This window comes from Colias eurytheme, chromosome 11 (assembly GCF_061535395.1).
Source record: "Colias eurytheme isolate Ceu_HAF_F1 chromosome 11, ilColEury1 Martin Lab GWU primary, whole genome shotgun sequence".
Lineage (NCBI taxonomy): Eukaryota > Metazoa > Arthropoda > Insecta > Lepidoptera > Pieridae > Colias > Colias eurytheme.
Genome location: NC_142990.1, coordinates 9,780,508 through 9,805,044, shown reverse-complemented (window position 1 = coordinate 9,805,044; position 24,537 = coordinate 9,780,508). Strand labels below are relative to the sequence as shown.

At 30.8% G+C, this 24,537-nt stretch overlaps 2 protein-coding genes across 2 annotated transcripts; both read right to left on the bottom strand.

The window, feature by feature from the left end:
* Positions 1 to 191: 191 nt before the first annotated feature.
* LOC149904803 (proton-coupled folate transporter-like) lies at positions 192 to 14,533 on the bottom strand. The gene is made up of 8 exons (XM_090107328.1): positions 14,426 to 14,533; positions 10,558 to 11,561; positions 5,608 to 5,761; positions 4,409 to 4,510; positions 3,364 to 3,501; positions 3,082 to 3,165; positions 1,477 to 1,633; positions 192 to 915 (listed from the first exon to the last, which is right to left on the bottom strand). The coding sequence occupies exons 2-8, from the start codon at positions 11,356 to 11,358 to the stop codon at positions 765 to 767; spliced, it is 1,587 nt and encodes a 528-aa protein (XP_089963454.1). The 5' UTR covers positions 11,359 to 11,561; positions 14,426 to 14,533; the 3' UTR covers positions 192 to 764.
* Positions 14,534 to 18,254: 3,721 nt separating this feature from the next.
* Positions 18,255 to 24,537, bottom strand: LOC149904802 (proton-coupled folate transporter-like). Its single transcript, XM_090107308.1, has 7 exons — positions 23,704 to 24,537; positions 23,366 to 23,507; positions 22,740 to 22,841; positions 21,481 to 21,618; positions 20,326 to 20,409; positions 19,208 to 19,364; positions 18,255 to 18,330 (listed from the first exon to the last, which is right to left on the bottom strand). The coding sequence occupies exons 1-7, from the start codon at positions 24,502 to 24,504 to the stop codon at positions 18,255 to 18,257; spliced, it is 1,500 nt and encodes a 499-aa protein (XP_089963434.1). The 5' UTR covers positions 24,505 to 24,537.

Below are 24,537 nucleotides of genomic sequence, written 5' to 3'. Positions count from 1 at the left end.
ATTATTGATTGTTCACAAACTAACGATTTTATTCGATATTATGAAAGTATTATTTAGTTTAAAATATGTTATAAACATATGGACTTAAATGAGTTCTATATTTTTATGTGCGCTTAAATTATTATTAACTCAACTTGTGGTCGTCAGTGATCGAAATTCAACCATAAACTTATACATAAGAGCTTGATATTTAAGACCTTATCTACCTGCAGCAGGGGCAATATTGGAATTGCACCCTTAATTATTGTGATGTGTATAGGCAAGTAGGGGCAATTTACAGAACAACTGAAATTGCTCCGACCGCCGACCAACAGAGATTGTACCAATATCGCCCCTGCGGCAGGTAGGTACATGTGTAGCTGGTCTAAGCGTGTGTGTGTGACAAATGCATGGTAGTGTGTGTTATGTTTGTTTATGAATTTATTTTTACACAAATAATATTAGCATAAGATGAGATAGATTTGCATCATCTCTATACAAACTAAAGTATGTCTATGTTCATACGCCTCCGTCCGCTCAATTTTCCTAAAAAAATGTACACAGCTTTTGCTTCACTTAGTAGCTCCTAAGAATAAGAGCGGCTAGTAAAATATGAATATTGTAATACTATGACCATATTTAGTTCGTGATATAACAATAAATACATTATTGTTTGTTATCTATTAAAATTATAATTAGGGCGTTAATTAAAATTATGCTAAATTGAGTCTTAATTAATTAATGGTGCCATATGAAAAATTTTAACCAATTAAATAAAACTAGAATTATAATTTAGTCTTTTCTAATTCTAATGGCATAATAATATTCGGTATTTTTTCTGGAACCTTCTCAGCCTCTGCGTCTTTCTTTTCTTGTGCCTCTAACGCGTTCCTTCTAGAATTACCCAAGGCTCTTCGATGCTGGATAAAGAAAAACCTGCGAAAGTATAATGTTATTGAAATTTGAACTTTAATCCTTACTGTAGAAATCTACATTTCTGTATTAAAAAAATCACATCGAAAAAGTGAAACTTCTTTGAGCGCAAAGAGTAATATTTCAAGGTCGCGTCATGGCAATACCGTCACGTTATGAACTAAGGCAACGATTTTGGTATCTTTGAATCTTGCCAAAGAAGTTTCACTTCTGACACGTGTACTAGATACACACACTCGTTTTTTATAGGTATGTACTTTATATAAATGATTATAAAATGCTTTAAAGGTCGATAATATTAGAAAATTTACTGTTATACAAGCTGTTCCCCGCGGTTTCACCCGCATTGCTCCGCTCCTGTTGTTCTTAGCGTGATGATATATAGCCTATAGCCTTCCTCGATAAATGGGCTGTCTAACACCGAAAGAATTTTTCAAATCGGACCAGTAGTTCCTGAGATTAGCGCGTTCAAACAAACAAACAAACAAACTCTTCAGCTTTATAATATTAGTATTGATTAGCAATTTCATACACTACACAGATCTATTCAAAATGTTTACTCACATAAGAATCATAGTAGCTGGTATGATCAAAGCTGCACTCGTCAGGAACACAGCTCCAGGCAGAATCTGTAGCGTCTTCATGTATAGCCAGGAGTATAGCGGGTGGAAGACCAAGGATGCCAATGTCTCCGTTAATGAGAATAGGGAATTTACTTTAGCTGTAAGAAAAGAATTAATGACTAATAAATGTTTTTCTTTCTTTCTAATATACTAGCTTTTCGCCCGCGGCTACACGGCACACGCTTTGTCTAAAACATAATAAATTATATACTAAAACATTCCTCCTGAATCAATCTATTTATTTAAAAAAAAATGTATGCGTGTACTAGAGTACACACGTAAGAAGTGAAACTTCTTTACGACCTTAAAAATGTCACGAGTATGGCGTAACGCAAAAATGTCATGAGTACGGCGTAACGCAAAAATGTCACTCGTACAAAAATGTTACACTAAATTTTTGTCCAACCCCGTTTGCTGTTTCTGTAGTATTGTCTTTGTTATGTATATTTATGTATTTTCAATGCAATAAAGTATAATAAATAAATAAATAAAGAAGTTTCACTTCAAAAAACGCATCAAAATCCGTTGCGTAGTTATAAAGATTTAAGCATACATAGGGACATAGGGACAGAGAAAGCGACTTTGTTTTATACTATGTAGTGATGCTAATACTATAATGCTGTAGACTGTAGAGTTTGAAAGAAAGATAGAAGTCAAAAACTGCTGGTTCGATTTATTATTATTTTGATGTTCGGTAATGGATAGATATATAGGCTACTGTATTGAAAATGTTGCACAAGTGGTAAATAATTATTGAAAAATTAATAAAATGTTCTCGTAGTTTCACGACTACAAAAATGTCTTAATTGTATTAAGAGCATTAGAAATTCAACAAAATTTTCATTTATTACAAATCATGGCCAAGGCCTACTTAAGCCTCTTTAAAAAATATTATATTATTTGACTCAACAACGTTGAAAATAAAAGCAAAGAAAATATTACTGGGAGCGTATAGAATAATACAAATCTTCAACGAACTTAAATAAATATTTATTTTTTTATAATACCTTCATTATTTTGTTCTTATTATAACAATTTAAAAATGAATTGTTTAATATAATTGAATGAGCTTATAAAAGTAGGTGAAACAACCAGAGGTACTCATTTTATAGATCTATAAGTTTGTCTGTTTATCTTTCCATATTTTACGCTTCGACGGCTAAATTGCTAAACCGATTGTTTGTTTAAAGTTGTTTTAGACAGAAGGAGAAAATTATAGAGGAAAGTTTATTAAAACTTTACCTTTTTAAAGTTAATGATCTATTTTTTTTGTCACAAAAAGAAATTTCTGTAAGTTATATTTTGAGCTCGCACGGTAAGATGACATACCTAAAATTAGCATAATATTTAAGAAAGCAACTACAGAGTTTCTTGTCGGCTCTTCTCTGTAGAGACAGCTTTCCGAATCGGTGGTAGTTAATATTTAAATATTATAATAATTAAATATTATAATAATAATAAATAAATGTTTGAGTTAAAACACAAATAAATTTGTTTTGCAGTAAGCTATTGCCGAGATGAATTTTCATGATAGAAAAATAATTACCCGTTTCATCTTTTTCCACTAATTTTGATATGATGGATCGCAGTGATGTCAGTATTGCTGATGAGAAGAACTCAACAATAGGAACTGTAAATATAAAGAAAATATATGTACCTATATAAAATAAAATGTCTAATAATTACAACGTATCAAATGAGTACGTAGGTAAGTGATGTAACGGTATGCTTGTTAATTTTTTTTTTATGAATTAAGTTAATTTATGATGTTTAATTAAATATTTTATTGAAATATAATAGATTTATTTTAATGTTATCTTTTACTCACTTAAAATCATTTCTAAATCAGTTTTCACGAACGTTGTCCAGATGGCGCCCACAAATTTGCTGGACATCGCGATTAGACATAATAGAGAGTCGTCGATTTGTAGTTTTTTACTTAATATTGTTATTGAAAACATTGCACCTGAAACAATTATAAAATATAGTATAATTGTGATAATAATTTTGTTGTATTGAAGCATTTAAAATGTAAGGTTATTGACAAATGACGATGTAGAGTAAGTGTAGAGTCAATTTAAATACAAATATTGGCCATTTTTTGTAGGTGTAAATGGTAAAAATTGACTGTGGCGATTCATAAGAATATATTCCTTAGAACTATTTGCCCCCCAACCAAACAAATAATATGACTTTTTTTCGTTTGTAACATGATTTTGGCTGGTACCACATTTTGAATGCAAATTATTGTATTATGCCAATTTATTGTAGCGTTGTTTTATATTACTTTTTAATAGAATGTATTGTCGTGATGACAAAAGTAATTACAAAATAACATCGATGCTAACAAGTAATCATAAACACATTCACAAGTAAAATACTTATTACAGCTTATTCCTTATCCATAGCGTAACACTCAGACAGTGTCAAGTGCCTATCTATGATACAATTGAAACTACTTGTAACAATTCTACTTATTATAGACTATAGACTATAATATCTCATATATCTTCGATTTGATGTAGAGTGAAAAGATAAGTCATAGAACTAAAATCCAAGAACAAACATTTATAATTATAAGCATAAACACAAGTGTAGTCAGAATAAGTTTGGTTCAAGAAAGTAAAATAATTTAAAGTTCATAAAATAAAACACGGGAAAAAGCTTCCGCAAGGAATTTGGACAGTCCTTTATCAAGCAGTTTAGTGGAATAGTACAGACTTAATACTTTTATAGTAGAAATTCGATTGATTGATTCAGCGGGATCACCGGTGAGCGAGATGATCGCGTCGTCCCGGAATGGCAGAGACGCGGTTTCGAATCCCGCCTCGTTTCGTTTTTATCCTCAAATGTTATAGTACTTAATATCATACCTATAGAATGCAAAACTATGGAGTAGCTGGCGAAAACACTGTACTTCACCATGTCCCAGTTGAGTTGGTTCCGGACGAATAGATAAAACACGCCGTGTTCCGCTGAAAAGAAAAACAGAATAGAGAAAGAATGGAGACGTGTTCTGTCAACAAACATTCGCTTGAAATTAAAAGAACCGAAAGCTTCGCTTAAATGAGCGTAGGACTTCACATCGTTTATTGCAGTTCAAATTGTTAGTTTAATGAAAATAAAAACATGTCGTTGAAAAGATTCTTATGAATTAAAATGCTAAAAATGTATTATTGTAAGTTTATCAAAATAAAAAATAAATAAATAAGTAAATATTATAGGACATTATTACACAAATCGACCTAGTCCCACAGTAAGCTCAATTATGGCTTGAAAAATAAGATATTATCTTGATTGCTTTTTTAATTTTGTTTGGATACATTAACAAAATTAGTAATAAGTTTAATATTTACATAATGCAAGTAATTAGACAAATATTCAAAACGTTAACTCGAAGTTCAGTCATTGACCTCTAATCTTTTAAATAAATAATGCCACCTAATGAGTTCTAGAAAGTTGAAATTTTGAATGTTTCTCCATACAAATAAAATTATCAAAAGATAATATTTTTGTAACGGTCTTAATATACACATATTAAATCAAATTTAACGGGGTTGTTCACATAACCACTAACGAGCTAATTAATAGATAAAATAAACTTATTAAAAAAAAACTACCGCTTTCAAGTATAACTCAAAAACTAAACGCCTGGTCTGGATCAAATTTATATCGTCCAACATGATACCTCGTGCAATTTAAACTGGGTCATCGCAAATTGGTTTAATATTATAAAGGCCAAATAAACTCAGTCTGTCTGGCGGTCTCTCTGTCTGTTTGTGTCTTCTTCACGCCTAAATCACAAACTAATTTCGATCAAATTTAGATAGTTTAAGACTTAAGCAAGGACATAGGTGCTATCCCGGAATTCGTATGGGAATGGGAAGAATACGAGTTTATCGTTAACTAAATGGACCAAACTTCGGACGGAAACCTAGTTAGTTATTGAGCAATACTTAGAACCTCATATCTTTTAATAAGTAAATTAGATAAGACTTAAAAACAGTCCTTTATGTTTCTTTTACTCTTTTTACTCTTATAACCAGAAAAAAATGCCAAACATTCAACTTACACATAGCCGGTCCATATATAATGAACACAGCAACCAGGGTAAGGATCACTTTAATCCGTGTGCCACCGACGCGCCGCCGGAACGCAACGCCGATCGTGTCGAGCACGTGCGTTATGTCGAAAAACGCAACGTCACCGCTGCACCTGCGTTCGATCTGTAAAGGGTTAGGATCTTGTTAACTTGGTCATTCGGGTCAGTTTTTAGAACGAACAGGAATATAGAACGTTATTAATTCGATACAATAATAGGTAGCAAAAAAACTTTATTATATTATAACTTAATTTTGTAAAAATGTGCAGGTAGTCAGTTTTACCAGTAAGGGGACGATACAGGATTAAGTCGTTATATTGTGTAACACGACTTGATTGGAATATTAATTAAAAAAATATATTCATGACGTTCAGTGATTGCTGTTTTACTATTGATTTGGTTTTCATACTGAATAATTTCTATAGATGATCAGAAAATATACGAGACAACTTCCCGAATAGAAAGTTATTCTCAAAGTGTCAACATAACCTTTTACTTATACAAAACGATAGCACAAAGGGACAATAGAAATACTCAACAATCTCAAGCGTGGAATTTGAAATTTTGCCTTTAATTTAAAACGCATAAATTATTTTACCAAACAGCACTTATTATAAAGTGAATTCAATTGAATTCAAAAATCCTTGAAAGTTTAATTTGTTCGAACGTTTCAACTCTTTTCATTTTCCAAATTTTGCGACATCTTCAAATGATTTTTTTTTAATAAATACTTAAATTGGAGCAGAATGAGTTTCAATATTTAATTTATAATAACCGTAATTAAAACATGAATGTAGTTCTAATGTAATTAAAGCAACAAAATACGAATAATAGCCATAATTTCATAGCTAAGTTAATTATAAAATTGATATAGTTAATCAATAACGCTCTGAAATCTGATTTCAAATATGAAATGTACATTAATTTTGAAAAGTTTTAATAGATAATTCCTGCTAATTGGTACATGTAAATAATGATTAGTGAATTAGTGATTTTCAGTAATTTGAAAGGTTAAATGGATCGCATATTAAACTACATGGTCGACCGAGTTATGTTGTTTGCAGCAGATATTTTTACTTCTTTATACGCCTGGAACTTAATATGTAGGTAATATTTTTTACAAACCGGTAAATCTAACCAACACGAATTTATATAGTAGGTAATGTAGTGTAGTAGCAGATGTTTACTATTTATTGCAAATCTTTAGATTAGAAAAGAGAAGAGTTTTTTAATTACACACAGTAAGGTAGAGCAAGCATATTTTTTTAACGTGACAACGTCTTATAATTCGATAGAGCCGGCTGCACGCACGAAAAAACATGACTCATGCGGCGTTACCTCGCTCTGAGGCGTTCCATGTAAGGCTTGAAGTGCAAGCGAGAGCGCGGAACGAGCGACAAAGAAGCACAATCGCACGATGTCACGTTCTACTAACGTCAGTATACCGACTTTACAGACAACCAATTTTTTTAAATTTCAGAATTATGTATTTGAGCAAGTTTAACTTATTACAAACTTATTACAACATATAACACTGCCCAAATGTATTGTTAAAACAACTTTTACATTGAAAGTAAAATGATTTATTCTTGTTTCGACTAACCCGGAATATTTATAAAATTTATTTTTGAAATACAAGTAATCGGTAAATCCTAAAATAAATGCTTATGTTAATCACCTCGTTACCACGTTGCTAAATCATGTTATAATCACTTTTTTGTAATAAGTCGTCATCGAATAATCTAATCTGAATATATCATTAGACTAATTTGACCTAAATCCTTTTAGTATAATATCTAGAAATAATACATTTAGATATTGCAAAATATTCGCTTCAATATTTAGGTCATTATGCCGTAACACTATGTTTTTATACAGAATGTAATTAGTGTTTAAAATAATAACTAAACTTGGTTATTTTTTATAACGTTAGTCACTTTTTATGCCCTGTAACATCATTCCAGAGAGGATAGAGAAAATTTTATAGAATTTATTTCTGATATTTGGATTATCATAAACTGTAGCTATAACACTGACACACACTTAACTGTATCACTTATTTTTCATATAATTAAATTGATTTGAGAATTGTAAGGATATTCCTTTCTATTACTATTATAACGATTTGTTACCGAATATTATATCTACGAAAAACTGCACACTGTGTGCAGCTAATTTTTCTAATGTTGAGTGTAAAATATTTTTAAGAAGTTTTCTCGATATTTAGCTTTTTTAAGATGTTTTTTGTTGTATCTCACAGTATTGTCTGTTCTCTTGTAAAATAGAAGAGTTCTCTTGTAAATAATTGTCAATTACAATGGCCATAGTAAAGACAATAATTAGAGCAATATCAGATAAAATGCCATGATTTACCAGCTATGGTCGTCAATTATAAATTATTTACAATTATTAAACTGTCTAAAGATCCATGACATAATTACATTGACTTCTATTATTTTCATTTAAGAATTTAGTCGCATTATTTTGTTGATATTCTGAAGTACACTATTAAATAAAATTTTTTATAATTCATACACAATTGTTATTGTTAATATATTCATAGGTAGGTATTGAACCAAAATTACAGAATTATGCTTATTATTTGAAAACCTCACGTGTGAATAATAATGAAAAAATGCAGGAATGAATACCATTTCTTCCATCTTATTTAATTTTTAGTTGGTTTATATTTTAATTTTTAAACATTTGACAATATTCAATTGACTTGCTATTGATATTCTAAGAAAATGCTGAAGAGTTTGTTTCTTTGAACGCACCCTGAACTTAGAAGCAATCAGAGACCGCAACGATGTGATGTGTACACTGTACATAGTAGGAATTAATACGGCGAAGATGGGTTTCACCATAGTATGTACCATAGTATGATATAAATAGGAGTGTTTTCTTGAATTTTATAGGTTTAATATATTTTCCCTCAGGTATCCCATGTGTTTCTGTCATGATTTAAGCATTCGATGCGCTTGGTTGATTGCAGCGGTAAGCCTAACGCTACCGCACGCCTCAAAATATATTGGAGTCCGACTAGCCTAGAGACAAGACGAATATCTTACACATTCTATACAGGAATCCAAAATACCTACTCGATAAAGTAAGAAATGAGTGTAACAGCTGATTTTTCAAGCCTTGATTAAAATTTATTCGTAGGTACAATAAGGTAGGTATTAAATTCTTCGTAATAATTATTGCACAATAATTTAGAAATGTCACCTGTAAATGTCAAGACGGTCAATTTGTATGTAGGGCTTGGCATATGCCGTAAATAAATAAATAAATTAGAACACATTTTGAAAGTGGTTGTTTATTACATTATTAACCGAAAAAGTGTAATAAGGATTGAAGAATCAAATGAAAATAATTGCTACGCGCGAAATTCGTGAACGGCTTGACCATTCGGCATAAATTTTGAAAACGTTTTTGTTAAGGCACCAGAAAGGTTCTTATGGAGAGAAAACACGAAAAAGGGGCAATAGAGAAGAACAACTCAGCAGAACAAGGACTGCCGGGGCAGCTAGTTTTCGATATAATTTTAAATTTATTTATTAGTTATTATTTTTATTAGTTTTGTTAAGCTTGGTTGTAATTATAATGATGATGACTATGATTTTTATTGAACAGGTGTCTGTACACTTCTAAGAAATAATTAGTTTAATAAAACCTTATATCAACGATTATTGTATCTAATCATTATTGTTTTCTATATTATTTTTGAAAATATCTATAATTTTTTTAGTAAATAAAAATGAACCATTACAAATATGTAAAACAGATAAGATAATGCTGTTGTTTTCTATGTAACACATTTTTTTTTATATTTTTAAGATTCCCATTCATTATTCTTGTTAGATAAATTAGATGGTTATACTACATTGGTTTTTCTAAGGATTAAATTCCGTGATACAAATTGTAATTGTTTTTCACATATAAAATCACAAATATGGAGTTTCTTGCCGGTTCCTCTCCATAGATACAAAAAGAAAGAAAGGCATCAATTATTATTGAACCTCTACATAACAAAGTTAAATTCTTAGAACATTGTCACGTTCCTTGAGAAAACGAGTCATGCATTGTTAAGTCATGCGTTATTTATTTTTAATTTATTATATATCGATTACCACCAATGGATATTAATTTTACGCTACTATTTCGCGAATTATATTCGTAATATGACCTTTGGATAGTATTAGCTTATCTTATACGTGGACATTCTAAGGCGATATCTTTTATTACTAGTTTATTTAATACGAAATGACTATTTTTTCTATTTAGAACAATGAGGTTATTTATTACTATGTGTGTCCCGCGATTTTACTAGCATTGCTTCGTTCCTGTTGGTCTTAGCGTGATATAAACTATATGCCTTCCTCGATAAATGGGCAATCTACCACCGAAAGAATTTTTCAACCCGGACCAGTATTTACGATTATTTTATCGAAACATTTTATCCTTGTTACCTCTGTTAGCTACCACAATCGAGAGTTTCGTACAGGAAATTATTTGGCGTCTCATCAAAATAAAGCTACTCACAGAAAATTAGCTTGATAGTAATCACTTGCAAAAAAGGGCGAAGGATCCTGTACTATTATAAGAAGGTTTAAAAGAAAGCATTGGCGACTTTACTAGTTGAGGTTGAGCCTATATTCTCTCAGGTTCTATGAAATTTCATTCCTGAAAAATATTCGTGAAAACCTATCAAAATTGTTAATAGTGACCGTAAAAGGAGTCAATTATACGATTATCTATTTCCCAATTGTAATCATTATTGAACAATGTAAGAAAAACAATTACCACTTTATCTTGGATATTTTATAGGTGAGTATTAATTCGTATCTGATAAAAGAACATCAACTCATACTAACAATTCGGTTAAACAATACAATAAATATGAATCTAAGTACTTACTTTAGGGAGTCCTTTAGCTTCGAGAAAGCTATCAGGTTCCTTCAAACAGAAGCACCCGTACATAAGCACTAAACTGAACAGGATAGTTGTAGACGTAAACAGTCCATAATACCCCATTTTTTGAACTAAAATTCCACCCATTGCAATTCCAATCGGCACTCCTGCTGTCATACAGAAACTAACCAACCCAACCCTGAATGTCCGTGATTGTTCCGAAGTTATGTCACTAATATAACTGAAGACACCGAGAAACATTGTCACCCATCCGCCAGTTACTGCCGTAAAGAACGTCTCCAAAAATATAGTCACTTCCAGCGGGATTTCATAGAAGAAGAACACATTGACAATATTATTCACTGACGTCATAACTTCCCCCGAAATTGGCAGCAATATACAGAGCTTTCTTTTTCCCGTCCGATCGCTCCAGGCACCCAAAAACATGATGATTATACACGGTAGTGCAGTATTGATCACGCTTCTCCAAATATCAATAGACGATATCAAAGTTTGCACTTGTCGTTCATACGTTGAATAGTTGTTGCTGCTCTTTTTAACTAGGGCATCGCATATTTCGTCCCCGAATTGAAAATTGACTCGGCACGCTTTGTCCAAGTTGAAATTGTTCATAGCGAACCTCGAAATCACGCTGGGTATGATGAGCCCCGCCAGGAGCGGTTCCACCGTTATATTTTGCCGAATGTACCATAATTTGTCTGAGAAATTCCTGTCCTTGTACTTAATGAGATGTTTATTCAGAGGTTTCTCTTCAGCCTTTACAGGGTCTTGTTTCTCGTCGGCCATCTTGGCTCCGTCCCACGTGTCGAGACGCTATGTGACACTTGCGATCACAATGCTATGTCCATTTTATAACGGTTAGTTATAATCGGTTGCAATGTTTAATTAAATACAGTGGACGTCGATATGATAGAACAATAATTGCCTTATTATTTACTTGTCCGATATTTGTTTGATAACAAATATGCGCAGATAATGATAACCGTTGTCTGTAGATAATAAGGTTTTGTTTCCATTGGATGGATAAGCACTCGATTTGTGGACATTCAATATCTTCGTACAGATTGAAGGAACGGTAGCACGATTCAATGACAAAAATTATAATGAAGATTTTAATTACCTAACGTGGTTGATATAAATAATTATTCTATTATTGTGTACTAGAAGGCTTCAGTTATTATATTGTTTATACATTCAACGATAACTATTTCAAAATGCGAGGAACGCTTGCCAGAGTATGTGATATGTATCAAATGTATGATATTTAATTAGATAAATTCTAACCATAACCCACAATTACTGTAATGTAAATATTAATTAGAGCTATTTATATTTACTTAAGTTTTTTGTTGTCGAATTCCTGAGACTTTTTGTATTTATTGGTATAATGTTTATTTTAAAATGGTAATGGTGGTATTTTAAGATTTTGTTTGTTTTTAAACAAAATTTGTTTTGTTTTAGCATCCTATAAAAACGAGGTTTTACCTCGGATTTTTTTTCGCGTCACAGTGCTAACTTGACCAAAAAGAGAACTCGGTATCCGCTATATAAACTAAATTTTATATATTTAATAAAGACGTGTGCAAAATACACATACTTTTTTGAATAATTCTATAATATATGAAATTTGGCTTTTGTAACTTAAAAATTCAAGCAAGTATATTTTCCGTAATAAATAAAATACCCAACGCGATTGCAAATATCAGAAATAATGTTACATGATGACTCTATCTACGACTCTATGTACCATACAACTTTTCATACCATTTTACAAGTCTCAAAAGGAAAAGCGTTTGAGATAGTGTTCTTTATGTATGTGTTTTTCCTGGAATCATAACCTAAGTGTTGTTGTAAACAAAAAATTCGTTGTTACCAAGAAATACATTTTTGTATGTAAATGTGAAATAGTATTAGGTAAATAAATTATGGAAGCTTATAAAATTGTTTACTCGGTTGTGAATTTACCAAGTAAATTTTACTAATTTATCGCAGTCCTTGAGTAGGTTTCAAACAATTCGTGTACCTCTGTCTCTTTTTAAATAATTTTAATAGTTTTCTTTGCTCTTCAGTTTGTCGCTTAATATTCTTTCATAATTATAATATTAACTACGCAAATTATCTATCTAGTAGAAAAGGACATTTTTATCTATGAGAATTAATTTACAAGTGTTGGATTACAATACCTGTGTTTGATTTAATAACTGATATTATGCGTTCTAAAGATTTTCTTCTGAACCGTTTTCCATCTCAAGAGAGGATGTATAAAATCCATTATTTGAACATAAAACATCTTGCTTAGTAGCTGAATAATTCTAATTTCATTAATAAAAATAATTATTTTTAAAAAAATACTACTATACTAGAATTATAAGACAATTTTTTGGTATAATAAAAATCTATACTTTTATATTTTCTTTAAATTGTATCTAAAATGTTTAACGTACGTTTAGAATAAGTTGGAAAAACACTAGATTAATAATCAGTTTTAGCACTATATCTATTCATACTTCGCGAGATGGATGATAAGTGATATTCCAATTAGAGTGTCTCGTCTTTTCTTTGAAAAAACGTTTTTAGAGATTTAACATTCTGATACGAAGGATTGAATCAACTTGATGCAAGTATATTTACCGGTATTTTTTACCATTACATCGTCAATAAATGTATACCTTTGATATTAAAATATTCTCATAGACAAAAGGTGGAAAAATATTTTGTTAACCAAAAGGTAAAAAATTCATAGAGATAGGTTATATAATATATTTTTATGAATTCTATCTTGACCAATTCGTAAAATAGGACACGAAAAGGGAAAATTTTAGTGAAAATATCTTAGAAGCTTTCAATTTTAGACAGTCTAACACTAAGCTGCTATAAACGTTTTATTTTTGACATCGAAGTCTATTTTTGTATTGCTTTTAGTACTAATTAAAACAAGACAAAAAATCGAAAATAAAAGGTAAGTAGGTACAATTAATTAATCAATTGATGATGGCACAGTTGTTTTTCTAATTCGTAGTTCCTCGTTATGCTTTGTCTTTAAGTACTTGAAATATAATGGGGCAATTACTTATCTATTTCTGTAATCTAACGTACTAGCTACTTGTGGTTTAATCTATAAGTATATGTAGTCTGTTTTATGTGTATTGTTTAAAACCACTGTTAAATAATAATTATTTGTAGATAATTATTTGTTAACATTTTTATGGAGCAAAAGTCGATTTGTTAATGAACCTTTTTTTAATTTTTTTGTCTAATTATATTTGATTTTTTGTTTTTTATTTCAATTAATCTTTGTACGTCAATACTAAATTCTTAGTTGGCTTTTTATTTGAATATTTACTTTGCGAAAACATCGTTAATAAATTCTTTGTAATTGAAGACTTATCCGACAAATTAAAGGTTTTTAAACTTTTAATTTATAAATACATTCATATTTATAAATCTATAAATACCAGTTTCTATCATACTTTTTATATAAACAAAACGGCTCTTTTTCCTTATTTATTCTTAATGCTTCGCCTGTTGACCCACATTTACCTGGCGCTCATTTTCTCTTAATACGTGTCACAATAAATTTTACCGACTAACATAATTGCAATCGAAGTCGAGATCAGGAAATTCGAGCGTAATTTAAACAAATTGTCACGCTATTAAACGCGAAAATTTCCGTAATATACTAGCAATTTGCTGAAATTAACGGAATTACGGCCAATTGACAGTTTAACGTTAGCTCGATGTATGTTTTATTTGCTTTTTTTTGCGCGTCATTTATGTAATCTTAATAATCTGTAAATATTCTAAAAAAAAATGTAAAGCAAATACGCGCGAATGTTCCATCAATCCATACAACCTTTTTGGACGACTTATCACCACAGACTAAAAATAAAAAACCGGATATATGTCAACAAAAACGAGTGCACAAAAAAGTAACCGGTCTGCAAGCAAGTTCACAATCACACTATATTTTTAAATCTTTTATATCACAGCCGTTCGTACTGTGAGCGTCTCTGATGGAACTGACCATCATCTATTGTGCATATAACATTCGTAACATCATTATTTACTTAAGCAATTGCCTGCTTGTCCGGTTTAAGGATGCTATATTTTGCGACATTTATGAATTCAAGTTAAGCAGTCTGAGACTCTGGTTTAAGATAGGAGTGTTGGTTAAGAATATGTTAGCGTAATTAAATAGGTGTTTAATAAAAAAGGTAGGTATTGTATTTATTTTAATTTTAAAATAATAAGTATGCATTTTCTTTAAAATAATTAATTCATGAATTTTGAGGTGGTATTTTGGCAAATATAGAATTGGATAGGATCGGGGACGTATTTGACAAAGTCCTTACTTTTCATTCTTTACATTTTTTTTATTATGCGAAAAATATAAATTTTAAATCCCGACGAATGCAACTTGGATGCAAAACCTATAGAAAATGATTGTATATTCATTAAACTATAATCATATAACAAGTACCTTAACTTCCTATAGCGTGATAATAGCTGTGGTTATATTGATATCACATTTACAAGGTGATAATCTATATTTTTAATCTGTTCACGTGCAATGCACTTACCACACAGACAACAAAACAATAAATGCAAGTTTGAATATGCTAATCATTGACTTTATCTGCCTATTGATGTTGATTCTTGTGTTTTCTTTAGTAGGTACCTCTATAAAAATACATCTTTTAGTAAAGTTTGTTTTCAATTTAGTAACACAGGTTTAGTAAGGCTACAATTAAAAAATCTTGGATTTGATTCGAATATTATATTGATTTTTATTTGAAATCTAGCAGTTCGCCCACGGCCCATGGTTCATATTTACGTTTTCTTTCCATGAGAACCATCCTCGTTCTTGACGTTATATTATAAAAAATGAATTGACGAAATCGGTTCAACCGTTCTCGAGTTATGCGCTTACCAACACATTTTGCGATTCATTATTATATTATAGACTAGCTTTCCAAACGCGGTTGCGCCCGCTTTGTTGCAACCTAATAAATTATATACTAAAAGTTTTAGTTCTAACTTCTTTCTACCTTTTAAAAGAACCGCATCTAAATCCGTTGCGTAGTTTTAGAGAATTAAGCATAGTAGTAGTGAAGATTTACGTGGTAAAATGTATCTATCTTGCTATGAATAGTTACATTATTTATTTTTTTACATACACATAACATAATAATAAAACAATGTGCAGTAAAGTTGTTAATAATATGTTTTATGTTCCTAGTTATCGTAGAGAGTGTGTCATATTTGTTATTATTGATGGTGATGATACTAATTTATGGTGAAATTTTATGATCATCTATGAAGATTTACGCAAATTTTCTTGGGGTTTTCACCTAGTGCATTTGGTAGGTATTTGTTATTATATAGTATTGTATTGCATCTTTTCAATTAAAATCTATCTTCTATATCGTCATAATTTGTTATTAAGATCTTTTTTTATATACTACTCGTTAAAAATAAAATATAAATCGAATGTTGATTTTTATTTTTATTTTGGATATAAAACCATTATAATTTAGAAATATCAACATTGCCATGACTATTCTAATTGTTGAAGGAAAAAAATCTCTTAGGAAGCCTCTGTCTCTACCATTCGAACGAAAAGGAAACGAAAGTGACAAAAAATTAATAATTCATGAATATATAAAAAATATTCTCCTATTGATAAATTGAGCAAATTATAAAGATAGGCAACTTTGTTGAGTTTTTTGTTTAATTCTACATGTATAATTTGGAACCTTTGCCACTCTTTTATGCCTTATCTTGTACACAATTAAACAGAAAATATTTTCTACTAATAATAATGTGAAAGTACTCTGTCTGTCTCTTCTTCAAGCCTCAACCACTGAACCGATTTGGATGAAATTTGGTACAAAGATAGATTGAGAAAGAACATAGGATAGGTTTTATCCGGGACCAGACCAGGCGAGACGGAAACTGCGGATTGTTCTTCGATTACGCGGGTGAAGCCGTAGTGGAAAGCTAGTACCTATCTAAATAAATTCAAATACACAATAAAAGTAAAGAAAATAGTAAACAAAGTCGTTCGCAAATTGTTGTATTGGTTAATACTTTTTTGTGTACTTATACGGTTATTTGGCTTAAGATCAACAACTTTTTACTCACTTGGTGAACGGGTTTCACAGAACAGTTGCTTAGAATTAAACTATTTATTACCCGCGACTCTGTGTGTATAAATTATTAATTTATGATGTATAATTTTTAATAAAGCTTTATAATTCTTTCTATCATAATCTGTGGTATTAATATTTACCATGGAACTAATAAACACTAACATAGTACATATTTACTTAGACAAATGCAACAAAGGTTTCTGATAATCAAATATTTTGTGTTTTTTTGTGTATTAGGTAGGTAGGTAAAAAATAAATCACTTATTGTCATAAAAGGAAAAGGGGCAACGAATGAGTGGTGTCGTGCTCTCTTTTTCTTCAAGTAAATTAAAAATTAAAATAAGAGAGCGATAGAGTATAGGGTTACCAAGTGAGTAAAAAGTTGTTGATCTTAAGCCAAATAACCGTATAAGTACACAAAAAAGTATATAAAAAAAAGTGAAGTCCCATGTCCCCTAGTGGGGTAAGGGGCAGATGCATTATACATCTGTTTCACTGATCGATTTTATTTAGGGACAGGTAACTAGGTGATCAGCCTTCTGTGTCCTGCCAGACCGAGACATTTTTTTTTCTTCGTCTCCACCGGGAATCGAACCCAGTACCCCTTGGTTTTACGCTCATGCCTGTGCTCATGCGTCAACCACTGTACCAAGGAGGCAGTCTGTAGTTAAATTAATTAATGTTAAAATAACATTTAAAACAAGAGATTATGTAAAATTCAATAACAGAAGGTTTTGCTAATTTTGCAATAAGAGGGATTGATGACAGAAAATTTATACAAAGTATATTATATTTTAACTATGAATCGTATATGACATAATATGTTATAAACAGACAGCAGTACTTGGTTTCTTTTGTTATATGCTATTACATATAGCGATGACTGGTCAATTTCGGAGTATAAGATTTCGAGAATTTATTATTCAAAAGAATTATTCTCAGTACTTATTGGTTTGTATCCATATAACATGTACCTATACTGTTTATTTTGTATTAGAATTATCATGGAACGATCTTTGTAATTTTTTATATACAGTTTGTGTTTATTTCTAGGAAGAGCAATCATATTTGAAGACTTTGGTTTTTACAAGTTGATGATGTAATTAATTAATGGGACGAAATATTTTTTTATTAGTAAGTAGACCTTATTTACCATTCCTACAAAATATACGAGCATTAATGGATTCCGAAACTAAATAAAAAACAGCTTTCCACCCGCAGCTTCGCCCGCGTTTTCAAAGAAAACATAGTTCCCGTTCCCGTGGGATTTCCGGGATAAAACCTATCATATGTGTTAATCCAAGTTTTCTTCTAGGGATGCTAAATTTCATTGTAATCGGTTCAGTAGTATTTGCATGAAGGAGTAACAAACATACATACACATACATTTATAACATTAGTAGGATAGGATAGGATAGGATATGAAGCTGGCTTATACCGACTACAATTACTAATTAATATAAATTATTACAATTGATACCTAACTTAAGGGATAATTTAAACACATTCAGTTTCGTAATACCAATTATATTATAATTTTAAATTCAATTCAGTATCTTCTTTTCTTCTTTCTTTCCTTTCCCTTCGATGCTGGATAAAAAGCCACCTGCAAGAGAATTATTTTTATTTATAGTATACAAATTGAGGCTTTATTGACATAATATGACTCTACATAATTATAAAGGCACTGAAGTAAATTTTATAAAAAAAATATTTCATTCATGCTTAATTATAAGGCTATAATAATTTCCTAGGTAAATAGTAAACTACGAGGTTATTTTGCAGTTTATCGTTCAAAACTCTTGCCTTCTTTAAAATTCTGCTGTTAAAACATACTATCGGAAAAGAGTATCATTTGTCAGTTATTTAGTTAAACATTGTTTTGTATGAAGATCATTTTTTTCTGGAATTTTTCACAGTATTTTTTACAATTATATAACAAAATATTAACGTAACATACAATCAGCATTACATGGTGTTTGAAATAAATAATTATTCGAATCCTCTACTATTACTTTGAAATTAAAGCGATATAATCTAGATGCTTACAACAGTTCATGTGCAATAATTATTATTCTAAATAATTGTAGGGTGAAAAACAGTTGAGTAGATGCCCTGAGTTCGATCCTCTAAATCATTAAATATTTTTTGTAATACATTTTTTTCTTTAATGTTTATTCGTATAAAGTGTAGACTGCGTTCTAGTTTTAGGATATCTCAAAAACTACTAGATTTCGTAAGACGGAGCTTTCATAAGTGGAGTAGTAACTTTATTTTAAACATTAGCATTCATTCTATTTCATCATACATTTAATATTTAGTGTATAGAACTCCAATGCTTCATAAATGAGAAAAATCCTGATCCTGCATGAGCAAAGTTCTTCTATTCTTTCTTCTCTTCTTCAAACTTTCTCAAGTATCGTAAAAAAAACATGGGTATCAGCTAAAATATAAAATTATGTACATAAAACAAGAGAACTTACATTAAAATAGCAATAGCCGGGATCGACATAACAGCGCTAAAAATGAACACGGACCCGGTAAATATCGATATAGTACGAGCGTACAGTATCGAGTACGTGGGATCAAAGAGCAATGCCGCCAACGTCTCCACCAGGCTGAATAGCGAATTCATTTTACCTGAAAAACAATTTTAATAATTTCTCTATAGACTATGATCGATTGTTTCTAAGTCGATTGTTTCTCTATAGTATCATGGACTTGTGATTATGAGTGAAGTTATGTCAGGTGGGGAAAATTTGCTTCGTGTCTCCGTGCTACTTTATTTTATAGGTTTTGGTCGAGTTCATTTGGAATTTGAGTTTTTGTAGCGTAGATCATGAAATCGAATACAGAAAATGGTATGGAACGAAGGAAAATAGTCGTAAAGCCGTCTTTGATTCACATTTTACGAAGGAGTAGATAAACAAAATTACTGTCAACTAGTTTAAGCAAATTTTAAAGTACCTTTTTATAACAAATCCTTTAGTATATAATACAAAACTGTATTGGAAGACAGGAAGCATGTAAATAATTTATAGCAGCTTTACACGCGAAATATCCTTTTATACTCTCATACAAAATAGGAGCGTTTAAGAAACTATGCATAAAAGTTTTGTCATTTTAAATATGTACCTATAAATTTTATGTCATACATCACATCGTTCTATTATTTTTATAGTAAACGCCCATGGTACGTGTTTACGTGTTTTTCCATAAGAACCATCCTCGTAATTCAATTAGTAATATTATAAAAAAAGAATTAACAAAATCTGTACAGCCGTTCTCGAGTTATGCGCTTACTAACACTTTTTGCGATTCATTAATTTATATTATGGATTTCAAAATTGAAATCCTCCCCAGTGTATTAATATAATTCGGCACTCAAAAACTCTTTGCACCAAAGCACTAACAGATATAATAAAAAAGTTAAATGCATTTTATTACGGGAGCAATTTCAACCTTCCCTTAGCTCCAAATGTATTAATAATGCATGGATTAGGATTCCGACATCTTAATATCCCAAATCAAATAAACCGCTACTTCTAAGCATCTAATCTCTTACAGTATATAATAAAAGTTAAATATAAATAAAACGTACCCATTTCTTCGTCTCGAACTAGCTTCGAAGCCATCGACCTCAGAGAGGTGAACGTTGTTGCGTTTAGAATTTCAACTATTGGCACTGAAAATAAATGAAAATATTTAGTCACGTATCAAAGGAATTCCTTGAATTTAGATGTACTTTGAATATGATCTGCTTATTTGTTCTCTGTATATTGGTCTGTATATTGGTTTTGGTTTAGAACTATCACGCGTGATCCTATTAATATCATAAATGTGAAAGTTTGTATGGATGTTTGTTACTCTTTCACGCAAGAACTACTGAACCGATTACAATGAAATTTAGCACACATATAGAGGGTAACTTGGATTAACACATAGGATAGGTTTTATCCCGAAAATCCCACGGGAACGGGAACTATGCGGGTTTTCCTTTGAAAACGCGGGCGAAGCCGCGGGCGGAAATCTAGTAATTTATAATTTACTTATCAATTTTAAAGGACCTTTGTAAGAAGTATCATGGATTCACTATAACAAAAAAAGTAGCATTACTTCTATTAATCTAAATGCAAGTTAAAGTCCCGTCCAAATCATTTCAGAGTTGGCTCCGAAATTGCAATTGAACAATCATAGCACACATGTTTTTAATAATTGTTGTTCTATTGTTTTAAATCACTACAAACTGACCAAATTATATGACTAGATGTAGAGATAATCAGTTATTTATATCGGCATATTACAAAAATATCTATGTAGAACATTCATCTTAGCCAAGCATTTGTAAAATCAATGTAAAATTGTAGACAAACTGAATAATGTATTAACTGTCAATAAGTATGCATTAATGAGCGTAATCAATCACGATTAATAGCATTTACACCACACATTGTAGTCTCTTTATTTATTTGTTAGACAATGTTGATTTTAAAGAATATTTTTTATCATGGATACAAAATTACGATGTATTTTTATTCGTTTTCAATAGACTTTGTAAAATGAGGAGCTTCTCAATAGGGGCTATATTTTTTTGGGTTCTAATAAGCTAAGCTATGATAATAAATAAGTATATGTTTTAATTATTGTCCTTTTAACATAATACGGACTTATAAGCTATTAATAGGTATCTTAAAAGAAAATTAAGACATTATTATATACCTCTATTATACAGAAATTCCGTTTCTCTTCTACTCACCCATAAACATTTCCATATCAGTCGTAACGAATGCGAGATACACTGAGCCAATTAATTTACTGACTATAGATATGAGACATAACATGCTGTCGTGGAAACCCCAGTGTTTGCTGAACACACTTATTGAAAACAGTGCCCCTGGAATAAGGGAAAAAGTTATGTTAGATATTTTATTAAATTACGGCTTATAAGTTGTATATTGATGTGATTGAAAAGCACATTTTGTTGCTGCATAATATTTGAAAGAAAGAAAGAAAGAAAGAAACATTTATTTATCAGAGACAGCACAACACACACATACATAGACATAAAACATAAAACCGTACAAGTAAAATAAGAAAACATCGCAATAAGAAATAGTTACAATAAAAGAAGCAAATACTTAAATTAATAACATGAAAAACACGTACAAAAAAATAGAATGATAACTACATTTATTAAGGTGTGTCCTACGACCCTGACAAAAAGGAGGCAGCTCAGCATATGCTGCAACGTCCAGGAACATTGGCAGCGCTGTTTTTCAGTGCCCCCTTTATAATAAAGGCTTCGAGTTGGGACGAAAGGAGTTACTTATGACTACATATTATATATTATATATAAAAATAAATAAATAAAGGAGTTATAATAAACTTATAGATCATACGACGATATAACGCGACTAACGGCCAAGGTAAATATTAAATACATATAAATAATAATTAATAAATACATAAATAATAAGTATTTTTTAGGACAATTTTCAGGTATGTTTAATTTAAGGTAATAAGATTAAATTTTGATGTCTTTTTTCCTTTGTAACAGTGTAATATAAATTAGTGTGAACACAGGCTCCTGAAAAATAGTTTACAACTATATTAGGAGCCTGGGTCATTAAATTTTTGTAAGATATATCTAATGGTGCAAATAAATGATTTATTTATTTATTTATTTATTTATTTTTTCTGTCTATTTTCTAAGCATGATTGTGATGACACGATTTTATAAAATTTGTTAAAGCTTTTCATACAATATCAACTCAAATAATATGCACAAGATTAGGTGAAATTGATGCGCTCTTCAATGTTATTTTATGGTTATGAATTTGTTTACCATAGGCGACACTCTTTTACCACATAAATAACTAGGATGTAGCTAGATTAAAAAATAGGATTTTCCATCAAATTTTCTAGTGAGCAAATAGACCATGTTTTTTTAAATAATACCACAGGGACGTAAACGAGTCGATTAAAAACATCAGTTCATTTATGAAACGTGCTTACCTAGCGAATGTGTGATGAGGCTGTAAGTGGAATAGAGGCTGAATTTCAAAGCATCCCATTTCAGCCGATATCTCACAAACATGTAGGTGATTATTCTCTCGCCTGTCAAATGAAAATCACCTTAATAACATAGCGGGAGAGTCCAAAATTCAAGTTTACATTACTGAATAAAAATCCATTGAATTCAGTTTGCCAGCGAACATTGAATGTTTAATGAAATTCGTAGTGTCTCTGCACTAGTTGTGTCTAATGTTATTGTTTCACGCAATTTTCATACTTCCACTGCCAATAATATTTGTAAATAGAGAAATGTTAAACAAATACAAATATTTTGTAAAGATATCACGCTCGTTGTAGTGAGAGTTAAGTAAATCTGTTGTCGTAAATTTAGTGTTAAAGAAATTAAATTGAAGATTTTGTTACTGGTCACATACTTTAATAATTAATTATATTATAAAATTCAGGCAAAAAGCAGGGCCTGATTGATGCAGCTTTTAGTCTCTCAAATAATACTTTATAATGAGTTAGTTTCTTGGATGTATGAACAAGACAGATTCTTGAATTGCCTGATTTTTGCCATTACCATGTAACTACAATTCTAAAACTAAAGCTAAATTAAAACTTACCATGGTTTGGTCCATATACAATAGCAACAACGGAAAGCGTAAGAATTATCTTCTTTCGAAGATTTCCATCTCTTTTCTTAAATGCAACAACTGCTGTTTCTTTAACCAGTGAAAAAACTTCGGTTATTTTAAACGGTTTTACCTTAAAACAATATAATTTCCCGGTAAATATTTTGCGTTCCACTATTATTTAATTATCTTCTTAATACTAGTAAATAAGATACTAAAGATAAAAATTATAATTGTTATTCATTAAAAATGCAAAGTAAATAGGTCTTAACTATGTGGGGTTTATTTATTATCACATATTTTAAGATAAAAAGATAACTAAACTATACCTTTTCAGTGCCGGGTTTTGTCCTTTTTTTCAAATAAATGTATCCGTATAATAAAGTTATTAAATAAATGAAGCCCGAAATAGTGAATACACCGTAGTAGCCCCAAATTTTCAATAAAATCCCACTCAGAGCTGTGCCTACTGGTATTCCAGCGGTTAAACACAAATTGACCAAACCAACACGAAAAGTCCGCGACTCAGGGGTTGTGATGTCACTTATATAACTAAACACACCAAGATACACCATGACCCATCCACCGGTTATAGACGGAAAGAACGCTTCCAAGAACATGGTCAGTTCCACAGATATCTCTTTAAAGAAATACGTGCTAAATATGTTGCTTAAACAAACACAAAACTCCCCAAACAGCGGCAGAAGAATGCACAGCTTTCTATTTCCAGTTCTGTCACTCCAAGCTCCCATAAATATGACGAGAATTGTCGGTAAAGACGTTTGTATCACACTCTTCCATGCTTCAATAGATGATATGACTGTCTGTACTTCTGCCTCGTAGGAGCTTAAATTGCCTCTCTTTTCGAGAAGGGCATCACATATTTCGTCGCCATAATCATTTTTGACACGACAAACTTTATCTAAATTGAGATTCTGTATCGCCAATTTGGACAACATTGAAGGAATAACGAGTCCAGCCAAAATAGGTTCCACTGATATGTTGGATTTGAGGTATAATATTTTTTCAAAGAAAGTTTTGTTTTCTGCTTCATTCTTAGTTTCTATACCCTGTTTATTTTTGCCTAGAAGTTGTTCTTCAGGTTCTGGTGGTGGTTTTACGGTTGTCATAGTGATATCTTATTTGACTTTATTAATTTCGCT

Excerpts from the sequence above, each read along its gene's own strand:
- LOC149904803 (XM_090107328.1), bottom strand. The coding sequence starts at position 11,358 with ATGGCCGACGAGAAACAAGACCCTGTAAAGGCTGAAGAGAAACCTCTG. Across the intron at positions 3,502-4,408 it reads CATAGTTTTGCATTCTATAG|GTGCAATGTTTTCAATAACA; the intron begins GTATGATATTAA and ends TAATTGTTTCAG. Across the intron at positions 1,634-3,081 it reads AGTGGAAAAAGATGAAACGG|CTAAAGTAAATTCCCTATTC; the intron begins GTAATTATTTTT and ends CTTTTCTTACAG.
- LOC149904802 (XM_090107308.1), bottom strand. The coding sequence starts at position 24,504 with ATGACAACCGTAAAACCACCACCAGAACCTGAAGAACAACTTCTAGGC. Across the intron at positions 23,508-23,703 it reads CAAAACCCGGCACTGAAAAG|GTAAAACCGTTTAAAATAAC; the intron begins GTATAGTTTAGT and ends TATTGTTTTAAG. Across the intron at positions 21,619-22,739 it reads CCTCATCACACATTCGCTAG|GGGCACTGTTTTCAATAAGT; the intron begins GTAAGCACGTTT and ends CCCTTATTCCAG.